Source organism: Diplotaxodon limnothrissa, linkage group LG7 (assembly GCF_057381915.1).
Source record: "Diplotaxodon limnothrissa isolate DT_005_m linkage group LG7, D_limnothrissa_male_GT1.1, whole genome shotgun sequence".
NCBI lineage: Eukaryota > Metazoa > Chordata > Actinopteri > Cichliformes > Cichlidae > Diplotaxodon > Diplotaxodon limnothrissa.
This window is the reverse complement of record NC_140602.1, coordinates 33,573,636-33,597,553: the sequence shown is the minus strand read 5'-3', so window position 1 is coordinate 33,597,553 and position 23,918 is coordinate 33,573,636. Positions and strand designations below refer to the sequence as shown.

At 40.1% G+C, this 23,918-nt stretch overlaps 1 protein-coding gene across 1 annotated transcript in view; it reads left to right on the top strand.

The window, feature by feature from the left end:
• Positions 1-2,810: 2,810 nt before the first annotated feature.
• Positions 2,811-23,918, top strand: part of LOC146628627 (uncharacterized) — a 71,722-nt gene continuing 50,614 nt past the window's right edge. Inside the window, exons 1-6 of the mRNA XM_085359622.1 lie at positions 2,811-2,975; positions 4,909-5,053; positions 5,129-5,224; positions 11,282-11,426; positions 11,646-11,791; positions 12,141-12,280. Of these exons, the coding sequence (XP_085215748.1) occupies positions 2,876-2,975; positions 4,909-5,053; positions 5,129-5,224; positions 11,282-11,426; positions 11,646-11,791; positions 12,141-12,280 (772 nt within the window). The 5' untranslated portion in view covers positions 2,811-2,875. The remainder of the gene's footprint in view (positions 2,976-4,908; positions 5,054-5,128; positions 5,225-11,281; positions 11,427-11,645; positions 11,792-12,140; positions 12,281-23,918) is intronic.

The window sequence follows — 23,918 nt, the reverse complement described above, 5'->3', positions numbered from 1 at the left end:
TCAAAGGCACGTGCGTCAGTCTTGATTTCTTTTAGTAGTAGCACCACGAAGACATGGCTGCTGGAAGGTTATACTATTATTCACTATTATTGAGTCAGAACAAATGGTATTGGTTTACTGATGCATGACAAGCTGCAACCTGAAAAATGGAAAACAAAACGTGCTTTCAGTTTTATCACCACTCAAACTATTCCTCTCACAGGTATCAGCCATGACCTGAAAATCCACTTGCTCTTTCCTCTCGGTGGTAAAGTTTCTTGCACTCCATGTTTCTGAGAGGTGAAATGTCAGCGCTAACTATTTGTTTGGATCAGAACAAATTCTGATGTTCAATGTGTTTGAGTGTTTCTCCTGAAGGACCCGGTGATTATTCCCTGTGGACACAACTACTGTATGAACTGTATTAAAAGCTACTGGGATGAAAAGGATCAGACTGAAACCTACAGGTGTCCTCAGTGCAGACAGACAGATCGTATTAAGTATGAAGAGTTGGACAGCACCAGAGCCAGACATGATTCACACCTACTGGCTGAAGAAGCTAACTGCACATGGCAGCACAAATGAACCAGTTGCTGATCATCTGCTAGAAACTGATTTCTGATGTTTCCTTGTGTTTTTATATGTAATTTTTTTACTTATTTTGGTTTGTTGCTTCAAGGCAACACTGTGTGACAAGGGTAGTCAAACAAGTTATTCTATAATATGTTTTATTAGTACAACAAGGATGAACAAATAAACAATAAATAAACAATGTAAACATTTCACAGAACAATAAAACACCAAAGTACATCCAACATTTGACCCTAACCCCATGCACACACACACACACACATGATGTGTTTCCATCACTTTTGGGGACATTACATTAACTTACATTCATTTCCTGGAGACTTATTCTACCCATCACAAGTCCCTGCCTGAACCTAACCCTGAATCAAGCCTTCACCCTAAAATGTAATGATTTACCTTGCAGTTTGTCCCCATAAAGTAAGCGAGACCTCACAATGTGAGTGTGTAAACAGATTTGTGTCCCCACAACGATAAGTAATACACGTCACACACACACAATTACTTTACCAACTGACCCCTGACTGCCTAAGTGTCCCTAAAAAAAAAGTAAAGTAAAAGTAAAAAACATTGACTATGATCATATACATGCACACAAACACATCTCTACACACATATGCTAATGCATTATATTGCCTGAAAAAAAATTAGGCTAACTACACAGTGTTGCCTTGAGGCAACAAGTGAAAATTAACAGTTTTACTGTATAAATAAATTTCAAAAAGTAGAACAAACAATCAAATATACTTCCTAACATATTAATGCACAAAGTATTTTTATATACATTTATTTCACTATAAACATGTAAAATAGTGATCTTTATCTTACCTCCTAATGGAAATGTCTCATCTTGCAGAAATTGGTCGCCCCCCCCCCCCCCCCCCCCCCCCCAAACTTAAAGTCACCACCTTCAACTCATCATTTTATTGGAAAGAGATGTGCCTCGTAGCATTATTTGAAGAAAAAAAAGTTTGTTTATTTTGAAGGGCCAGCGTGAGACATGGAAATGTGGTTTGTTGCCTCAGGGCGACGCTAGCAGTAGTGGGATAGTTCATGACAACACGACTCAGTGCCCACACACATGGATACTGGAATGACTGGACACTAGGGGCTCGAGCCCTTAACAGGAACTCAGTGGGAATGTGGCGAACATCGCTAAAAGATGCATTTTCACAAAAACTGTATTTTCATAGCTTTTATAACCGCGTACTGCAGCTGTTATGTCACCTAGCTATGTTACACAAAGCAATGAGCTGTCATTTCCAGGACTACGCATTTGTTACGTAGCTGCTTCTGGTAACTGGCGTGAGACACTAACTTCCCCGTGGTGCTCGGTTATAAAAGGGGACTCAAAAGGACCGATTATAAACCTGCAGCTTTTTCTAGAACTGCTCCCTGCCAAACATTTAGTGTGGTGAGTAAGAGCGGCTCTGTTCAGCAGAGCTACAGTGGGCTAGAGACAGACAGAGGGGTAGACTCAAACATTACATCGATTTACCATCTATTCATTCTTAAAAAAGCTCTTAAGTTCATTTATATCTTTTAATTTATATTCAAATCCTATTACAAATCTGTTCTCAACTAATGCTAATGCCAGGAATTGTTCTTTTAAACAGATTTATATTTAGAAGTTTGCAGTTGTTTACTTATTGTTTTCGCTGTTTAATGTAATTACTAATATGTGCGGAGCCCACTGTTTTGTTACTGTTTCCTCGGACGTGCTGATGGAAATACTGTTCAGGTTAGGCAGATTGTGAATGATGTGAGCAGATGCGCAACCTTGCACCATGCCTCTGAAGCGTATTAGAACAAAACCAATAAACGTTATTTGTTGTATGATGGGATGTAAATATGAGGGGGGAAACTCGCTATTTTCAACCAGTTCAACGGACACTATGTGTCACACTATGTATCTAAAAATGTTGTTGAACAACTTTTAAACTTCAATTAAGTTGTGAAACATGCTCAACAGACTGCATTAAATAAGCTGTATTATGTTCACGGTCTGCCTGAAGAGGACGCCATTACACTGCAAGTTCTTATATATGTAATTATATATTATACTACGATGCAGTTACTTTAGTTTAACTTATCGATAACATTTACATGAATATATAACTCAAGGTTTACCTGTGTTGAAACGTGAGCACAACACACTTGCATTTCTTCTTCTCCTTTTCCCCTCTAAGGCTGTGGGCGTTTACGTGGAGCACGTGAAGGCGTCACGTTCGGGTCCGTTTAGCTCCGTCCGCTGCTCCCTGACAGTTGAAGAGGACACACCGAGGCACGAAGCAGCGAGAAAGACAAAATGAAGGACGTCAATATTCTGCGGATTCTCGTCATAATCCTGTGTGCGGTGGTTTTTGTTGCCGTTTTAGTCTTTAACGCTTTGGCCGGAGCGGGCAAAGGTAGGTGAAATATCGCTGTTCAAGAAGTGAGTTTCACAGAGCTCGAAAAAGATTAAAAACATAACTGCAAGACTGTTAAAACTGCACACGGTGGTACATTCTCGGTGTTTTATTTCTGGTTTTAGTTTTCTTCCTTCACAAAAGCTGTATTTTCAGAAGTTTTGTTAACTGTTTACTGCAGCTGTTATGTCACCAAAGCATGTTACACCAACCAGTGAGCCGTCATTTCCAGGACTGCGTATTTACATAGCTGGTACTGCTAACTGGCAGGAGTAACAATAACAGCTCACAAACTTCCCACAGTTTGTTATAGTTATGAGAGGGGGCTCAAATTAACCAGTTATTAGTACGAAGTTTATATTATTTTTATCCTAATAAATAGTCTAAGTAAAGTGTAGGAATAGTGACTGTGGTATCCCTCCGCCCACTGGTTCTGCTGGACGGGAAAGATCCAACAGTGATTTATTTATTTTTATATATATATTCAGGGTGTGGCCGAGAAAATGCTCCGCTCCCACATGGATAAGACTCATTTCCTTCCTCAGTGAGCTGGCAAATAGTAACAGTGTATCCACTTTTTTTCTATTTTAATCACAGTTTTTACTGTGATCAATTTGTTTTATGTAATGATAGATATTAAGTCATTATTTTAGAGATCTTTTAGGAGCAGCAGGCACTGTGATTCATGTAAAAAGTGTAAGAGCTACTCTGCAGCAGAGAAACTGTGAGCTTGAGACAAAGAGGTAGTTTAAAACGCACACGTTAAATTTAAGCCTGCCTTCTAAAATAGAAGTGCATTACATTAATGGAAACGAAAAGAAGTCCTTATAATTAGGACACATTGATGTTTATACCTACGAGAGGTGATCCTGCATAGGTCACCAGTCCGTCACAGAGAAACGATCGTCCACATTCATGCTGACACCCACAGCCTTGCCTCTTACAGTCACGTCTTTGGACCGTGGGAGGAAAGTGGAGCACCCAGAAGTCACAGTGTTTAGGATAGATTTAGATTTTTTTTATGGCAGGAGGTTGTTATGTGTGCACGCATCAAAAGGAGGAACACACGCTTTGTTATATGAATTGAATGCATATGTGTTTGCCAAGCCTTTTTGTGACTGACGCATAACTGAACATAATAATCAGCTGCTCCTGAAGTGAATCTCCTCCATCTTGGACTGCAGCAGGCCTCTTGTACTCCTTGTTCTGCTCTCGAGCCTCACTGTGGCAGCAGCTCTGCATCTGCTTTAAGTTAAGACTAAGACTTAGGAAGTTGTATAAACCTGAACATTGTCTCCCTGTTAACCTAAGATCTTTTCCTGTGAGGTACTTTTTAAAAAGTAGGAGAGCCGTTCTCAGAATTCTGTAATGCTTTCAAAATGACAAAGTAAGGGTCAGTTTTTTTCTGTTGTAGCTTATTGTTTATCAGTGATTTTACTACTTAATAAAGGTCTTTATGTTTGAGTAGTTATAAAGGCTCAAAGGGAACATCTACAAACAAAATGAGGACTTTCTTTAGTTTACTTCGCATTTAAGATGTTGCTAATTTAACAAACAGTCCCAAAAAGTTGGAACAGGTAAATAAAAGTTTGGAAAAGTAAGTGGTACCAAAAAATACTGGAGGAACATTTTGCAACTAAGCATTTGATTGGAAACAAGTCTGTAACATGACTGGGTTTCTCAGATGTAAAGATGGGTAGAAGACGTTCATCAGTCAGTAAGCAGTAACCCTGCTGATCTGAGACATTTCTCTTTAATCCAGCTGAAGTAGTTCTGTTTTTCTGCATTTCCCCCTGTAACATCTAGTCACATCACATCAGTTTTCTTCCATCTTTGTGTTTGCTGCTTTGTTGCCCCTGTAAACAAACCCGCTGGAACTGGAATGCAAACTCCACCAGTGCACATTTGTTTATTCTCTCTGTCTGTTTTCCAGGTCCCTTTCATACTTCTACAGGAAATGTATCAGCCCGCTATGAGACAGGCATCACTCCAGCTGGCTGGACCTTCTCCATCTGGGGTGTTATCTATACCTGGCTCACCCTGATGGTGATTTATATCACTTCATACACATGCAGAGGGTAAGCTAGCATCAAAACACCTGGACTAAATCTAAACACACAGGATGAAACTGATATTTCTCTCTCTGTTAATAGATCCTGGGCTCAGTGTCTGCTGCCCTACGGCTTCCATATTTGCTGGCTCTCCAACATGGTGCTGAACATTATATGGCTCCTGCTGTGGGACGCAGAGTATGTCTTCATTTTATTTACTACTACCTGTTCTTATGCTTCTTTTGGCTGCTCCCTTTACGGGTCACCACATCGACCTCTTATCTCACCCTGTCGCCAGAGTCCCTAGATCCATATTCAATATCCTTTATCCAACATATCTATAATCCTTCTTCTATAAATGTCCTTGTCTCTCTATATTTGTCTCCAAAGTGCCTGACTGCCTATTCACTCTTCACCCTCTACATAGCTGCCTTCACTTCCTCCCTACTAAATATGCATTCATGAATCACTAACTTTCCATCTGTTCTCTTCTCTCTCTCTTATTTTCTTCATTTATGCACTCCTCAGAGTACTTTTCCATCTTCTCACAACATTCACTGCACTCATTAGTACATTTCCATCTCTATTCTTAATCACCCTAGTCAGAGATTGAGCTGGAAAGGATGTGCAGCAGGTTACCGCTCAGAGTCTCCTGTGCTCTTGTCTTTGCTTCTCTTTCAATTTGTCTCTTGCACACACCGTATATCTGCTATAACCCGATTGATCTAGGATTTTTTTGTTAGGCAAATATCAATATTTTGTGATTTTTAAAAACCCAATGAGTCCTTACCTTAATATGATGACAATACAGGTGTGATCTTGTGTTGTCGCTGCACTCATAGATTACTCATTTCCACACTGCCTGAGTCTGCTTGGAGCAGCTAGCTGTTGTGTTTGTGGCATTCCTAACAGGGAAGTTGCAGAGTGTGGTGAACAAACTCATAACACTCATAATGTAGTTGAACTTTTGTGTCTCTTGTCTCGCCTTTACTTTTAAGATGCTCATATATGCCATTACTGATTTATTGTTGGATGGCTAATATCAGCTGATACATTATCTGCTGTTTACAAGAGCTCCAGCCCATCCAGTATGAATATCTTATTCTACATATTTGATTTAGCACTGCATGTCTTTCCTAATGTACCTCAGCAGTTATCCATTTGTGGCTTTTGGCTCCACCCTGGCTGGGTTCTGCTTACTAGGAGTTTAATTTGTTTTTACTATTTTTCTGCAGCACAGTACAAAATTGAAAACTTCAAGACTGTTAAATTATACATGTGGTCGTATCAGAGACATAATAAGAAGGAATGGACCCTGGAGTTAAAGTTTAGTTAAAGAGAAAAAGGTTTAGCAAGAGCAGCACATGGTTTAAATTGTTCCACGAGCTTCATGAGGTCGTAAACTGGAGCTTTTTCAACATTCCTGAAGTAGTTCTCACATATGCTGAACACTTGTTTTTCCTCACTTGTGCGTCTCTCTGCACTCAAGTTCATCTGATACACTCTCATCACCCTGCTGGTGGGTTAGACCTCGCAGGTGTGTTTTGGCTCGTTGTGCTCTTGGAAAAACAAATGATGGTTCCAGACCAGGTGTGTCTGTGAAGACTGGAATAAATTCCACATGTGTTACTAGCAGAGCACGAGCACTTGTAGGACGAGCTGTTCATCCAGACTGAGTCATGCAAATAACTGGAACTCGTTTGAGCCAGAACTGAAGTTATATCTTTGATGATGGCTCCAAAACAGTGGTTCCTCTGTATCGGACTTTGTAACACTTGGCGACCAAACAAAAATTCAGACAGGACAATTTAGGATGATCATCCTATACTGTGAATACTAAAAAAACAATAGTCAGTGCAGTGCAGCATGAAATGATGTGCCGTTCCAGCCACCATGGAAAAGAAAACATAATAAATAGTTCTCACGTTTCGTAGTTCTCATGTGGCACAGCGGTACTTGCAGTAAACATACAGTACTGACAAAAGCCTTTTGCACAGTACACATGCATCTACCCCTTCAGTTGACTCATCCACTGTTTGCTGAAGCCTCATCAGAAATGGTCTCAGTGGAAAAGTGGCTGCCAAGAAGCCATTCTTATGAAAGGAAGAGAAGGATGACATATGCCAGATTTCACAAGAACTAGACTGAACTGGTCTGATGGAGTGGTGAATCCAAATCCAAACTTGTATCCAAGTTTTTGGTTCAGCTCATTATCAATATGTATGGAGGAGGACAGGAGAGAGGTATAACAATGAGTGTGTACAGCCACCTGTAATCTCTATTATGGTTTGGGGCTCCATTTAAGCCGGTGTTGCTGGGAATCTTTTCCAAATTGATGGAATTGTGAACGTAGAAATGTGTTCACAATGTGCAGATTTTGATCCATCAAGTAATACCATCCAAAAAAATCATGTCATTGGCAACGACTTGATTTTTCATCATGGAAAGAATCTGAAACACACTCCCAGTAGATTAAAAACATACCTGAACAGGAAAAACACACAGATTGGCCTGCCTAGAGCCTGGATGTCAACATTACTGAAGCAGTGTGGAATCATTTGGACAGAGAACAGAACAAAAGGCAGAAACATCCAAAAAGATTTAAGTGTCCTTAAACATGAAGATTAAAGATGGCCAATGGCCATAACAGGCATTGCCTTTAAGGCTCATTAGAAATGTACAGACTGTATGCATGCACGTTTCAATAAATCACCATACTTAGTGATAAAGATTTATTATGGATGTGCAAAGAATCATACTGATAGCTGTGCCAAAGTATGCTACAGTGGGGCAAAAAAGTATTTAGTCAGCCACCGATTGTGCAAGTTCCCCCACCTAAAATGATGACAGAGGTCAGTAATTTGCACCAGAGGTACACTTCAACTGTGAGAGACAGAATGTGAAAAAAAATCCATGAATCCACATGGTAGGATTTGTAAAGAATTTATTCGTAAATCAGGGTGGAAAATAAGTATTTGGTCAATAACAAAAATACAACTCAATACTTTGTAACGTAACCTTTGTTGGCAATAACAGAGGTCAAACGTTTACTATAGGTCTTTACCAGGTTTGCACACACAGTAGCTGGTATTTTGGCCCATTCCTCCATGCAGATCTTCTCGAGAGCAGTGATGTTTTGGGGCTGTCGCCGAGCAACACGGACTTTCAACTCCCGCCACAGATTTTCTATGGGGTTGAGGTCTGGAGACTGGCTAGGCCACTCCAGGACTTTCAAATGCTTCTTACGGAGCCACTCCTTTGTTGCCCGGGCGGTGTGTTTTGGATCATTGTCATGTTGGAAGACCCAGCCTCGTTTCATCTTCAAAGTTCTCACTGATGGAAGGAGGTTTTGGCTCACAATCTCACGATACATGGCCCCATTCATTCTGTCCTTAACACGGATCAGTCGTCCTGTCCCCTTGGCAGAAAAACAGCCCCATAGCATGATGTTTCCACCCCCATGCTTCACAGTAGGTATGGTGTTCTTGGGATGCAACTCAGTATTCTTCTTCCTCCAAACACGACGAGTTGAGTTTATACCAAAAAGTTCTACTTTGGTTTCATCTGACCACATGACATTCTCCCAGTCCTCTGCTGTGTCATCCATGTGCTCTCTGGCAAACTTCAGACGGGCCTGGACATGCACTGGCTTCAGCAGCGGAACACGTCTGGCACTGCGGGATTTGATTCCCTGCCGTTGTAGTGTGTTACTGATGGTGACCTTTGTTACTTTGGTCCCAGCTCTCTGCAGGTCATTCACCAGGTCCCCCCGTGTGGTTCTGGGATCTTTGCTCACCGTTCTCATGATCATTTTGACCCCACGGGATGAGATCTTGCGTGGAGCCCCAGATCGAGGGAGATTATCAGTGGTCTTGTATGTCTTCCATTTTCTGATGATTGCTCCCACAGTTGATTTTTTTCACACCAAGCTGCTTGCCTATTGTAGATTCACTCTTCCCAGTCTGGTGCAGGTCTACAATACTTTTCCTGGTGTCCTTCGAAAGCTCTTTGGTCTTGGCCATGGCAGAGTTTGGAGTCTGACTGTTTGAGGCTGTGGACAGGTGTCTTTTATACAGATGATGAGTTCAAACAGGTGCCATTCATACAGGTAACGAGTGGGGGACAGAAAAGCTTCTTACAGAAGACGTTACAGGTCTGTGAGAGCCAGAGATTTTCCTTGTTTGAGGTGACCAAATACTTATTTTCCACCCTGATTTACGAATAAATTCTTTACAAATCCTACCATGTGAATTCATGGATTTTTTTTTGCACATTCTGTCTCTCACAGTTGAAGTGTACCTCTGGTGCAAATTACTGACCTCTGTCATCATTTTAAGTGGGGGAACTTGCACAATCGGTGGCTGACTAAATACTTTTTTGCCCCACTGTAAATATCAAGGTGACTATGTAGGGCTGCTCAATTAATCGAATTTTAATCACGATTACGATCTGGGCTTTCAACGATCATTAAAAATGACGGAGCCGATTATTAGCCCCTCCCTCATTTATCCGCGACACCTTAAAGGCCGGTCCGTGAAAATATTGTCGGGCATAAACCGGTCCGTGGCGCAAAAAAGGTTGGAGACCGCTGATTAAGAGGACTCGAGGGAAGCTCGGAAAGCTAAGCAGAAGTTATTTGGAGAGGAGAGTGACTGCCGTTGGTTGAAAAGAGAGGTAAAAAACAACTTCAGTGGTGTTGCACACTATTTTATATTATTTTTTTAAAGTCATTGTTAACCCTTTAAAGCCAGTCAGAGCAGCACGCTCCGTTTTGTGCAACTATTTTTAAATCCCTGTAGAACCGGAACCGTGTAAGCTAGCGCAATAATTTGTTTTGCATATGAAACCGGAGGAGTTGTACTTACATCTGATGCCATCAGCTTGTCCTCGGTCACGGTTTCCTTCCACATAAAGCTTTGCAAAAATTGCATAAAAAGCTCTTGCAGCAACAAAAACATAATATTCCAGAAACACGCTTTGCCGATCCGATCAGCTGTTCGTAACACTTCCCACATTGAAACAGATGTCAGCGCGAACTGTCGCATGTCCGCCATTTCCTGCTCGAAACTGGAAGTGACGTCATTTTCGCGGAAATTGTAGTTTTTTACTCGTAGGCCTTAAAAACCTATACTGGTCATGTTTGACTTTTCTGAATAGTTTCTGGGATGCTTAGAACTCGAATTGCACTGCTGGAAATAGTTTATTTTGATGCACCTGCTGTTTTCTTTGCAAATTTGCATCATAGGATTGTTTTTTCGTTTTTCCTGCAGTATATAAAAACTGGTGTATCTCCAAAATAAAACTATGAAGACACTCAAAATAAATTTCCTGTTGTTGTAAACTATTTTTTGCAACTTTTTTGTATTTAAAGTTTTGAGGGATAAACCTCTTAAATTTCTCCAAGTAGATATTTTACAAATATGTAAAAAAAAAAAAAAAAAAAACGATTTTCAATTTTTTTGTAGTTTATTGCACTTTTTTGCAATTAATGTATTTACTATGGACTTAATGCATACATATTATTAAAATATGGGCTATAACAGTTGCATAGCAAATTGAAATGCTCCCACAAATGGCACTACAACATGTAAAAAAATAATATGAGCTCTGGCGGATTTGGTTCTATAGTAGGTCTTAAAGGGTTAAATAAATATCGTCAAATAATCGAGATCTCAATTTCAGTGAAAATAATCGTGATTATCATTTTTGCCATAATCGAGCAGCCCTATGACTATGCATATCTGCAGAAAGGCAAATAAATATCCTTTGAGATCTTTGTGAATGGAAGCATTTATGTTAGTTTGTGAATAATGAGTAGTGCATGAAATAAGAATGACCAAAATGTAGTATAAATAATATGAATATGCAAATAATGAACATGCAATTATGTACTGAAAGCTCAGTTTGCCTGAAAGTCACTGTGGTAAATTATGTTCAGTTACTACAATGCGGACACACCATTCAGTTAATAACAAAAGGAATTGTTGCCCCTTTGTCAGCTCTGTCTCTCTGATGTCTGACCTTGTAACTTAATAATCTGTACTTTATTAATCACATTCACTCAGTTAAGCAGTGGGCAGCCACCAATCCAGTGCCTGGGGAGCAGTGTGTAGGGACAGCACCTTGCTCAGGGTAGCCGTTCAGTGGACTTGAACTCCCAATCTTCTGATCATGGGGTCACCGCTCTACCTACAGAGCTGTTTCTGCCCCCTATTTATTGCATTCATTGTTTCTTTCTGTTTCTCTGTCTTCCAGGATGATGCTGGCGTCTTTGGTCGTTTTAATCCTGATAGCGGTTTCCGGCTACAGCGCTCTGTTCTTCTGTTGCTTTGCCACAGATTACTATGGACTCTGGTTACAGACATACCATCGCAAAGACCTGACCTTTCTCAGAGTACTGGTAGGACACAGTCAGTGTGAAAATTTCTTTGACTTTTGCATATTCGTCACACTTTAGTGTTTCAGATCATCAGACAAATGTTTATATTAAAATACCCATGGCAAATATGTTTTTAAAAAAAAGAAATTAGGAAGGGGGCAAATACTTGTTAGATGAGTGTCAGCTCTGTCCCCAAAAGGCAATAGTAAGAAACTGTTTGTCTCATTTTCTTTTTTTCAGGTCCAAAATGGTTTGGCTGTCTATGCTACATGGACTTCTATCGCCTCTCTGATCAATTTCTCTGTAGTTCTCCACCTGTGGGGTGTGGATAAGAGCACGGCAGCAACTGCGTCACTGTGCATCCTGTTTGCAGAGGTGGTGGCATGGTAAGCTCTGATTGGATGAGGTTCAGGCACAGGGATGTGGGAGCTAACAAGAAATTACCTTGAAGATAATTTCTATGATCAGGGAGACAGAAGAAAGTCAAATATAGATTCACCAGTTAAATCTGATTTTTTTTTTTATATATAAACGAAAGCAAAGGTTTGCTTTGCCCTAAAATTCACCCTTAAGAAGCCACTTAAATTATGTGATCTCCCTCCATCTTTTGTGACTCTAAAAACCCCAAAACACTGATGGTGTAAGAACGACACGCATAACTGAATAAAAGTCTGTGAGAGAATCTCCAAACAGTTTGTTTCAACAGTAAACAGAAACACTGTTTGATGATGGCAGGTTCATTCTGGAGAACTGGGTGCTGGACCGCTGGGTGCGCAACATCCTCACAATCTACCCGGTGGTGATCGTGGCTCTGGTCGGAAACGTCTACAAGCACTTCAACCCAGCTGATCCCACTCCAAACGCCATCTTTATGGGTGAGTTCAGCAATACTTATTTATCAATAATGATTATTAATGAGCTAGTATTTTTTGTTTGGTTTGGTTTGGGGTTTCTGTTCCATTTGAATATTATACGGGTGTTTCATGCATGGAAAAGCTGCTTTCTCCACTGAAATGCTGCTTATGAACTACTAGAAATGTGTAAACTTTATAAAATAGTGAATCTGTTTTTGTCACCCCTGAAACACAAATATAACTAGAAAGTGCATTTTCTGAAGAAACTGCAGTGTGAATGCTTGAATCTGAATGTATGCACTGAAATGAATTAATTGCTGAATATTAAGCTAAAAATGTTGAATTAGCTGGAAAATAAAGAATTTTTAACCTGAAAACAAAAGTGCTGAACTTTTGAAAGCTGATGTTCACACAGAAGAAGTTGGAAAATAACTGAAAATGTTTAAAATTTTAATTAGAAAAAGATGAGTAATGACAAAAAGAAAATGTAGTCAGCAAACCTCTGAATGAATAACAAAAGTTCATATTCTTCTAATCACTTAAAGAGTGGAATTATGTTTTATAAATCTCTAATTCATAAAAAAAATAATAAAAATAAATGTAAAAACAAATTTGTTAAATTGAACTGAAAAGATGAACAAACATTCTGGAGAAAATACAAACTTTCATATACAGCATAATGTTTTTCAGACATATACACATATGTATATCATGTTTAATAGTACCGGTATTATATACATCAATTTGTTTTGTATGTCATAGAAAATAACATAAAAATCTTAAGTCATATTTTACAGCTTCTTTCTGAAAAGGACTAGTAGAATAAATAAAAATAACTAAATTAAATAAGTAAATAAAAATAATAAGCAAGATATGAAATACATGAAAATTCCACTTTTAAAACCACAATCCTGAACCTTTAAACTGTGTTGGTTTCTTAGAACATGGCTGAACAACTGTTTCTATTGGTCTACTTAATCTACTGATCTGTCTACACATCTCTTTATTACTCATTCTTTTTTATGTTTTAATGTAAACAGAGTCCACACAGTGGTAAAAGAGAACTGTATAGAGACTTTTGAGTAAACTCAAATGAAAGCGTAAGGTGGTGACACAGTTTAACACATGCAAATAATCAAATAAAAACATTAGTCCTTTTTGTGAACATGGATAAATAAGTATCAATAGTTTACAGCATTGTTCAGCCATGCCGCTAAATGCTTTTTTACACAGTGTTTTAACCTGGGTCAGACACAAAGTCCCAAATTTAGTTAGTCCCTGACTTTGAGTTGTGCTTATGACTAATTATTATACACAAGTCTTTATCTATCTGAACTCTAAGGACACAAATATGAAAAAACCTATACTTACCAGCTGATACTCCACACTACACACTAGGTGTGCCATGTGACCTGAAACTTTGGTACAAACTCATCATAATCATTCTGTTAACACTGTTTTTTAACACTGTTTGTGTTGCTGTTCAGCAGTTTAAAATGTTTTAGATTGGATTACATGGAATGAATTTGAATTTTCTTGGGGGGTTTTGTGTGTGTTTTGTTCTTAGCAGATTTTTTCTTCCATACTGTTGAATTCCAGTTACCACATTTCTGGTCATATGACATCCCGAGTGCCCACTTAAAAAATCCCTACAGTTAATTCAACATTAAAACAAAATAAAAATATGTTAAATAAATAAAGGTTTGCTCTGTGATGAAATACTAAATAAGCATACATTGTACAGAGCACTAACAATGAAAACAATCCTTTAGCCTGTTGATCAGAGAGAGGCAGTCATTGTATCCATTTAAAACCTGTAATCACAGAGCACAATGTTACTGTGAAACTATGAAGTCCCATATGATCCTCATCATGTCCAGTGACTTCAGAGTGGATCCTCCCTGTCATCCGGCCAGAGTTTGATGTGTGGCAAGCAGCACAGAAGCAGGATAGCTGAGGACTTTAAAAGAAGAGCAGAAAACAGCAACATATGTAGTTGTAAATGTAAATATCAGTGATACTTGTCTTGTCAAAGGGAATAAAATAATGAAAATGTTAACTTACACACTCATTTAGGGAGGATCTTGACACTGCACAGAGGAGGCACAGTCAGTCTGACAATGATGGTGATCTCCAGGGATGTTTTCCTGCAGCAACATTCCTGCCAACTGGCCGTATGATCCAGAGTAGTTGGTTTGTAGTGAACAGAAAGGTGTATATGTTAGGTAGTGTGCACTCAGAGCTGGTCCTAAGAAACAAACACATCCTGTAATAAACTGAATACCTGTAGTAGTGCTGCTGCAAATATAAAGCCCTTCTATCATGAGTGGTTTCAAAGGTGTTTTGGAGGCTCGGTCACAGAAACTGTGCAGTCTGTTCAGTCCTGAGTGTCTCAGCTCTGAAGGGGATGGATCACAGAGGGAAACACCTGAGTACAGACATTACAATACACTCTAACACTCCTAAGGTCAAGTGAAAACACAATTTAAACAGTTTACAAAGAATGAACACATGTTTTCATGGAAATTATGTCATTAACCCTTTTTGTTGTGAGTAAATCTCTCCGACTGCTTGTGGGACAAGCTAGAAGGAGGACTTATCACAGAATGTCTCCTGTGCTCCAGATGTGAAGTCTCACGCTCTGATCGTACGGTGATGAAGATGGTGATGATGAAGCCTCTCTGTTCTTTGGCATTACAGTTTCTGGCTGCTATGTGCCTCACACTGTTGGATCTTACATGTGAAGATTGGAGAAGACACAGGAGGACTGTGTCTCTCTTAAAAAAAAAAAGGAAAAAAAAAGGAAACCTAACCCCCCCCCCCCCCCCCCCCCCACACACACACACACACACACACACACACACACGTACACACTCAACTCCCCAACCTCACACTGTCCATTGTCTATACAAATGTAGGGTATCAGCTGGTAACAGAAAGCAAGTGTAACATATGTGCTACATATGTAACACTGCTGAAACATTTCTGGACAGAAATGTGCAGTTATCAACCCAGACCCACCCTGATGATTACACTGGCCGAAACATGATAAAAGCTCATAAAAATGTATGTTTTATAGAATAATTGGTCCAAAAATATAATCGTATACTTTTGAAAAAGTTTAAAGTTTATAACAAACCAAATAATAACATTTTTGTAAATAGTATTTCAAAATAAAGTGGCTTAACTGTCATTATTGCTGTAATTAGGTTTGTTTGTTTTTTAAAAAGCAACCTTTAGTCATTGTTGTTCTCTCAGAAACAATGAAGAAGCTGTTGAACATTTATGTGTTGTGTGGGCAATCCTCTGGTCCACCCTCCCTCCCTCCCAGCCACAGTGAGACTGGGGCAGCCTGGCAGGATGTTGAAGCCTGGCTGCAGAGAGGATATGCCTACACTGTTCGTTTTAAACTGCTATATTTGATTTTTCTGACATTTATAGGTTACTGTTAGTGAATTTTAGATTTTCTGTAATAAATAAAATTGTCATCTTTTACTGATATCATTACTTAATTCATGTAATTGTATTTTATGTAAACAATTCAAACATTATACTGCAATGCAGGGCGTCAACTTTTAAATATCGCTCTACTTTATGTCTGTGAAGGTTCTCAGTCATCCAGGTCATCGTAGTCAAAGGAGCTTGCAAAGAAAAGCGTCTGGACTTCTTTCTGGAGTTCAAGCATCGCTCTACTTTCTTAAGTCATTCAAAAATATAGATATTACTTACTGTATTCAAAGATCTAGATCATGAATCATCACAGGACAATACACAGTATACTGGGTCATGGTAACTATGGTATGTCTTCATGACTCCAGAATGGAGACATCGATCTGAGTGAGAAATGAAAATTAGGTCAAGCAGTGTGTTCTTCTCTGTGGTAGGGGCAGTGATGACCTGTGCGTATCCCCTAGACTCAAACAGCTCCAGGATTGGTTTGTTTGCACTGGATAAAACATTCTCATTAAAATCACCACAAACTATGATGGGATGACAGTCCATGATCTCCAATGAGTCTAATAGGCTTACCAGGTTTTTCAGGAATGGCCTCAGAGTGTAGTCTGGAGGTCTGTATACAACTGCAATCAGAGCACTGACTGGTGCTTCAACCTTTAAAGCCAGAAATTCAAGGTCAGTTACATTATGGATGTACTGTTTTTCATGCACTTGAATGTCACTTTTCACATAAACAGCAACTCCACCACCACTTCTGTTTGCCATCTGGGGAAAGTTTGTGTAGGACAGGTGTCTGTTGCGTTTGAACAAATTGTAATTTTCCAAGTGGAGACTCTCTGCGACAAAAGAGCCCCGCAGGTGTGTTTCTGTTAGGCACAAAACATCTGCTAGACACAATTCATGGTGACTTTTGATGTCATTAATGTGAGCTGGCAGTCCCTCTGTATTATGATGAACAATGGTGAAAACCTCTGACCTGCTCAGTGTTTGCCTCACGTGTAGAAGAGGCATCATGTCATCAAGGTTGGCTTGTCTCATGTTCTCAAGCGCTGCAGTGATTTCTGGGTTGGTGAATATTTTTTTCTCTTCCATATCAAGAAGATACAGTCCACTGAGAGACGTCACTCTACTGACAGCTACGTAGGCCATGCCGGGCTCAAAAATGCTCTTAAGAGAGACAACAGCTGATGTAGTTGTCATACCCTGTACCTTATGTATTGTACATGCAAAGGCCAGCTTCACTGGGAACTGTCTTCGTACCACTCCTTTCTGCTTCAGATTCTCCTCTGCTCTCTCAATGTACACCATGTCGTCTGCTGGTGTGCGGTTATTCTTTCCAGATGTCTCATTATCCATTTTAAGTCCAAGCTTGATGATGTGTTGGTCGTTTTCAGAGTGAACTACTCTAAGTAGTATTCCAAAAGCTCCATTAACCAAACCATTTTGTATGTCAATGTTTCTGGTGAGCATGACACGAGCTCCTTCTGCAACTTTCAGTGTGTCTGGTAACTCGTTTTTACCTCCTTTCAATGGTCTGTCTTGAAGTGCCATTCTGCCAGTTCTAGGATCTTTTCTATAATCATCTGCATGGATGTCAATGATATGAGTGTGGAGCAGAGCCAGTGTTGCAGAGTTGTGTGCATCCACTTCTTTATTAGTTGCAAAAATGTGCAACGCATCAGTTGGACAAAGGGCTGGTTCAGTTATGGCCTGTGACAACAAATTTCTATCTGCTTCGCAAAGCTCATCCAACTTTCCTTTCACACGAATTCTGTTCAGCATCTCTGCAAAGACAACATCATCTTTCTGACGCATAATCTCAGTCAGAGTGATCATCTGAAAATGCTCCCGCCACAGGTCGATCTCAGACGGGTCGTGCACACAGAGAGGTTTAGACTGTCGCACTGGGGGTAGCTGATAGAAGTCTCCGACAGCAATGACTGACATGCCTCCAAAGGGTCTCCGAGTCCCTTTGATCTGTTTGAGTCTTGCATCTACATATGCAAACAGATGTCTTGACACCATAGACACTTCGTCAATGACGATTATTTCAGCATTCAAAAGTTCTGATCTGACTTCATCCAGCTGATTGCCAAGTCCCTGAATGGGAGGTTTTAAGCTTCTAGGCAGCTTGAGAAGAGAATGCAGTGTTGTTCCAGAAATGTTAAAAGCTGCAGTCCCAGTGAAAGCAGTTAACAGGACAGTGGGTTTTGATATGTCAACGTCGTCTGCATATCTGGGCACTTTGCTCAGTATCTTAGATGCTTCTGAGTAGATGCATTTGATAAGATGTGATTTTCCTGTTCCAGCACCACCATTAATATAAAAGAAAAACTGCCCTGGATTTAGAGCACAGACTCTTTTAATGCACCAGTCTCTAACTGCATAAAATATGCAGGCTTGCTTCTTATTCAGATTTTGAAACATCTGACGTAACAATGTGGGATCAATAGCAGGGGGTTCCCTGATGGCTCTGACTTCTGTTGAAGCATCAGCCTGACGGCTGTAGTCGGGCACATCTTCCTGTTCATTTTCATTGTCTCGCTCTCTTTCTTGTTCAACAAGTGGCAACCTTACGAGATCTGATTCAGGTGCCAGATTACACCATTCGTCAGTCACACCTCTGTTCTGCTCATATTCCTCAACAGCGCTCTCGATCTCTTCACTGTTTTTCTCATATTTTTCTCTGTTTCTTTTGACAATGTGTTGCACGTACTCAAGATGGTCAGTACCTGGTAGCTGTACACAGCCAGCACCATAGAAAGCCTGATAGGTTGGCAACGATGGTGTTTTCAGTTCGTGGTCTGAACGATGAGGAAGGTACAGTTTAAGCAGTCTTCCGTAATATTGCTCTGGATGTTTTTCTTGTGAGCAGCGGTGAAATCTGATGATAGCAGGCTTATCATTTTTGCGCCTTTGCACAAACCCCATCTCATTGAGAAGGGGCAAAACATCTTTACCTTTTTTCTGTTGGCCATAGACAATCCTGCAAGTAGCAGCAAAGTCTGCCATGCACATCTCCTCATACTCTGGTGTTTCAGGTCTGGCTTTGTATTTGTCATTCAAAGATGTCATCCAAACATTGGAAGACTCAGGTGTTGTGTTGTCCAGAACTGACAGGGGACGACTCATTTTCACAGGATTATCATCAGTTGGAATGAATATTACAGCACGTGAGCATTGCTTCATGTGAAGACCACATGCACGAGCAACACACTCCTGTGCACTGATCTCTCGCTTCTTTGAATATGCCTGCATGACGGCTCTCATTTCATCGCACTCATTTACACTGTCTTTATGGGAGTTCTCAATGACAGTTTTCAGGTACTCAGATAGCCCGCCCTCTTTTTTTGATATATATTTCATTAAATAATTTGCAGCACCAAAAGCATCTAAAACAAAGCTTATGTCGATATTACTGTTCCAGGCTTCAAGCAGATGTGGATTATAGCCGTTTATCCAAGAGTCTTTTGGATCACGCTTTAGTATGATCGTACTCCTCATGTTCATTTTATTCAGGTATCTCTGATATTCTGCATGTGTCAACTTGCATCTTTCCAAGAGCTGCTCTAAACTCATGGAAGCAGTTTCAGGTTCATTCAGCAGCTGGTTCAGTGGTCTGAGCTTGTTCTTTGCCGTTTCTACTTCCAGTGCATCATCCTCACTGGGTCTTGTGATCATTGTCTCATTGCAGGGTGGTTTGGGAAAACCAAAACGGCACCCGGAGCTTAAACTCCTAAAGCACGTCTTTGTGTGGTTCTTACTGTGTTTTTGCACTTCTGTTACTTTCTTGTACAGTTCAGGTTGTTTATGTGGATCAGGCAGCTGAGCTGTGATGTATTTGTTTATAAAATCAACAACAGTTTGCTCATCATCCTCCTCAAACACAGGAGCACCTTCTACCCACAGGAGGCAGTGTATGTGTGGGCTTCCTCTGTGCTGAAACTCAACTCTGTAAAAGTAGTCAATGACTTTGCCAAGTGGCTCTGCGGGAGATAAGAGTAAATCTCTGAATAATGCTTCAACTCTCTTGTCAAACATGCGCATTGTTGTGACAGGATTGCTTCTCAGGATGTCACACTTCGCTGACCAGTCAAGTCCTTCAAAATTGACTTGTTCACCTTGCTGCCTTGTTATTGCCTCAATCACTTCAGGCCAGCGCATTTCAGCAGCTGAAAATGTGCAAAAGAACGTGGGAGTACCCAACTGTCTGATCATGGCAAAAAGATCTCTTGTTGTTTTCTCCCAATAGGCTGGGGTTCCTCTCAGAGGCTGCATGAATCTCACTGCATCTTTATTTCGCACCAGTTTCTCCACCTCATGTTTATCTTGTAACATGCCTGAGGTTATTTTTCTACCATCTCTGGTCAGAGGCTTTGCCTTCCTTAACTGTACTGTCATGCTGGATGTAGCCAAGTGTATTTCAGTCACAAACTGTGCAAAGAATAAATAGTTTGTGTCTTTGGCAAAACGATCATCAATGCAGAAAAGTCTTGATTTGAAATACCCACTGGGGGATACTTTGATCAGCCTTCTTTCATCAAGTGTGTTTTGGCCTGTAGGAAACTGCACAGGGAAGGCCATGGCCTCCAGTTTAGGTGTTTTGAAAAAACTTATTGGATTGTTTCTCTCTGCAGGAGCAACAGAGTAGATTCCTTCACTGAAACATAATATCTCCTCAGCCACATCAGGGGGCTGCAAACAGGACTCGAGTGCAAAACCACCATTAGTCAGTCCATCTTCTTGCTCTGAATCATCTCTCATCTGTTCATGTGATTGTTCACCATCACAGGGTAACATGTCAATATCCTGTTCATTTTTATTTTGTGCTTCACTCAGTGCATTTTTCTCACAGCTGTCAATTTCCATTAAATCAGCCTCATCATAATCGTCCTCATTCATGTTTTCATCATCATCATCATCTTCATCAGGAAGTGTTGGGTCACACAGCTCAGGATCATCTCTGATGCTCACATCCTTATACTGTGGATGAATCTGCTTGAGTTTATGCAGTGCTTGCACAAGTTTAGACCAGCTTACAGTCTGAAACAGCTGATGACCTTTGTAAGACAAGCGTCTCTTCAGTTTTACTCTCATGACCTGAGAATTAATTCTTAATCGAGGCAACGCTTCAACAGTTTCCTGTACCTCTGATGGGACACAGACCACATTTCCTCTAATGGCTCTTTGTCTGCCTTTGGGAAGAGGAATAATCTTTGCAAATGGTATGCACTTGGCTATGAGATGTCTCTCCAGGATGTTGAGATCAGACAGTTCAGGTGGAATATCAGCAAGCTCCAGTTTATTGGCAACAGCAAGTGCTGGCATGGATCCATTTTTAAGATGATTGTGGCAGGTGTGACAAATCCACTCTCTCTTTCTCTCATCGGGAACATTGCACTGCTCATTTCTGCAGTTTTCATCACAAACATGAACAAACTTTCCTGTCAAACATGTTGCAGCCACATGTGGGTTTTTGACATAATTTGACCTTGTGCAGGGTCGTACTTGGTTTGGAAATGAAGCCTTCAAACAGACAGTACATGGGTATGATGGTCCAACTTTGATTTGTGATTTGAACACAGATATGGCCTCGTTGATTACACTGTTGTCACTCTCTTGGGTTTGTCTGTTCACCCATCTGTATTTCCTTTTTATTTTCATGGCACATCTCATGTTGTGCATAATCCTAAATGCAAGATTACTTTGATACCTGTCTCGCATTAGTTGTTTCATCAGTTGTCTCTGTCTCTCTCTGAATTCAAAGTTTTCTCGATACCTTTTAGTGATGTAGCTTTTTTTCTCCTCTCTGAAATCAGTATTCTCATAGTAACGTCTTTTTATATATTGTTTTTGTTTTTGTCTAACTTTAGCATTCTCACAGTAACGTCTTCTAACATACTGTTGTTGTTTCTGTCTGAATTCTGCATTCTCACAGTAACGTCTTTTAACATACTGTTGTTGTTTCTGTCTGAATTCTGCATTCTCACAGTAACGTCTTTTAACATACTGTTGTTGTTTCTGTCTGAATTCTGCATTCTCACAGTAACGTCTTTTAACATACTGTTGTTGTTTCTTTCTGAATTCAGCATTCGCATGGTAACATCTTTTCATATACTGTTGTTTTTTCTGTCTAACTTCAGGATTGTTTTTATATGCCTTGCTTGTGCAAGATTTTTTCTTTTCTTTGTAATCTTTATTTGAAGCATACTTTTGTCGTTCTTTCCTTTTTTGGTTTTCTTTTCTCTGATTTCTGGGTTTCTCTGATGCCATTAATCTTCTTTTCATTTTGTGCCTTTGTTGTTTATTAACTTTTTTCACTTTTTGTAAAACTATATCAGAAAGGTCACAGGCAGCAACATTGTTTATTGCAGCATTTGATTGACATGAAAAAACATCATTTGATGGAAGCAAATTTAATTCACTGCATAGTTCGTCAGTGGGTATATTAGGAGGTTCATTCTGATCTTCATATGATGTGAACTGAGTCATGTGGACTTCTTTTTGTTTCACCAGTGGCGTACAAATGGACATTTGACAAAAGATGTTCTCAGTCAGATCAGTGGTTGTGTTTCTCCTTGGAGTAGAGGAGTTTGCTTCATCAACAGTTGTATCAGAGTCAGTAGGTGCCACAGTAGTGGCAGCTGTTGGTCTGCAGACTGTGTCTGTGATACTATCACTCAGGTTGACTGTGCTCATACTGTAGAATTGCACAGGCTTCAGTTCATAGGTACAAGAAGGTGATATCTCCATCATTTCATAAGAATCTTGGAGCCTCTTAATCATGTCACTGAGGAGTGTGAATTTCAGCATCACAGCTGTACCACGATTACGTGACCATAGTGCTAGAGGAAGACCACTGGGTGTTCTGGGGTGTGGGTCAAAGAACCCATATTTGCCTGATGTGGATCTGAACACTGCAATACACAATCCACTCATAATCAGTAAGGCATACTGCACATCTGACAACAGGCAGCTCAGTCCTGCTTCTAAGCTGAGAAAGGTATCTACTGCCTCCTCTGGAGGTTCTTCAAATGTCCCATACCGGGAAAGCTGTGTCATGTTGATATGATACATAGACCTGCGAGCATCAATTTTGCCTGGCAGCTCATCGGTTGCCAAATGAATACTTTTGGGGAATCTTTTCTTGGCCTCTTTGTACATCACATCACCTTTATCCAAGACCAGATTAAGGTCAACTGTAGACATGTTTTCATTCTCATGAAGGAATCCAAGAAATGTGAGTGAGTTACATGTGCACTGCTTGTTTCTGGAGTCTCCATATTTAGGATGTGCCTGGCTGTGAGATGCACAGACATGTGTTACAGAGGGCTGGTTTTCAAAGTTCACTTTTTCTGCATGAGATGGTCCTGCCACATCACTGTGACGGCCTCTTTTCACAATATCAGCATAACCCACCTGTGGGGCACTTGAAACCTCATGTTGGTCTCTGTGGTTTACCAGATGTTCATTAAATTCATGCTGCAATCCAGTCTTCACAGCATCTGCATAGGATATCTGTTGTACATGTGCAGGAACATGTTGACCTGCCTGTTTGACACCATCAGCATTGGTCTTTGCAGACACAAAGTCTTCTGCAGAGCTCTGAGGAAAATCACACTCAGCTTGTTCACATGTTGGTACTTTTTGAAACTCATGGAACTTCTTCCAGCGTTGTTTTGCAGCTTGTGACTTTTTCTGCTTTTTTGGCATTTTTACACACCTTTAAGTGTTTCTGTTAGTCTTTAGAAAATGTATTTGAAAAATAAGAGTGGCACACAGCAGATGTTTTCTTTGTCTTTATATTTCAGTTTTTATTTCTCAGAAACAGATGTCTTTGTTTGTTTGACAGTTTGTTCGTCAGTCGAGAGAATAATATGCACTCTCTTTATTGGCTTGGCACAACTTAGCAGCAAGCCCAGAATGAAAAACAGGTAGAGAGAAACTTTAGAAGAGAGAACAGACAGAGCAGGAGAGACACGGCTGGGAAATCACAATCAAACCGTGAATTAGAGTTTTCTTTGTTTGTTCAGTTTGTTCTCAGGTAGAGGCAATATATGCACTCTTTATTGCTTTAATGGCTTGGCGTTTTTCAGCAGCAAGCCAAGAGTGAAAAACAGGTAGAGAGAAAATTTAGAAGAGAGAACAGACAGAGCAGGAGAGACACGGCTTTAAATCAAACCGCAGAGTTTTCTTTGTTTGT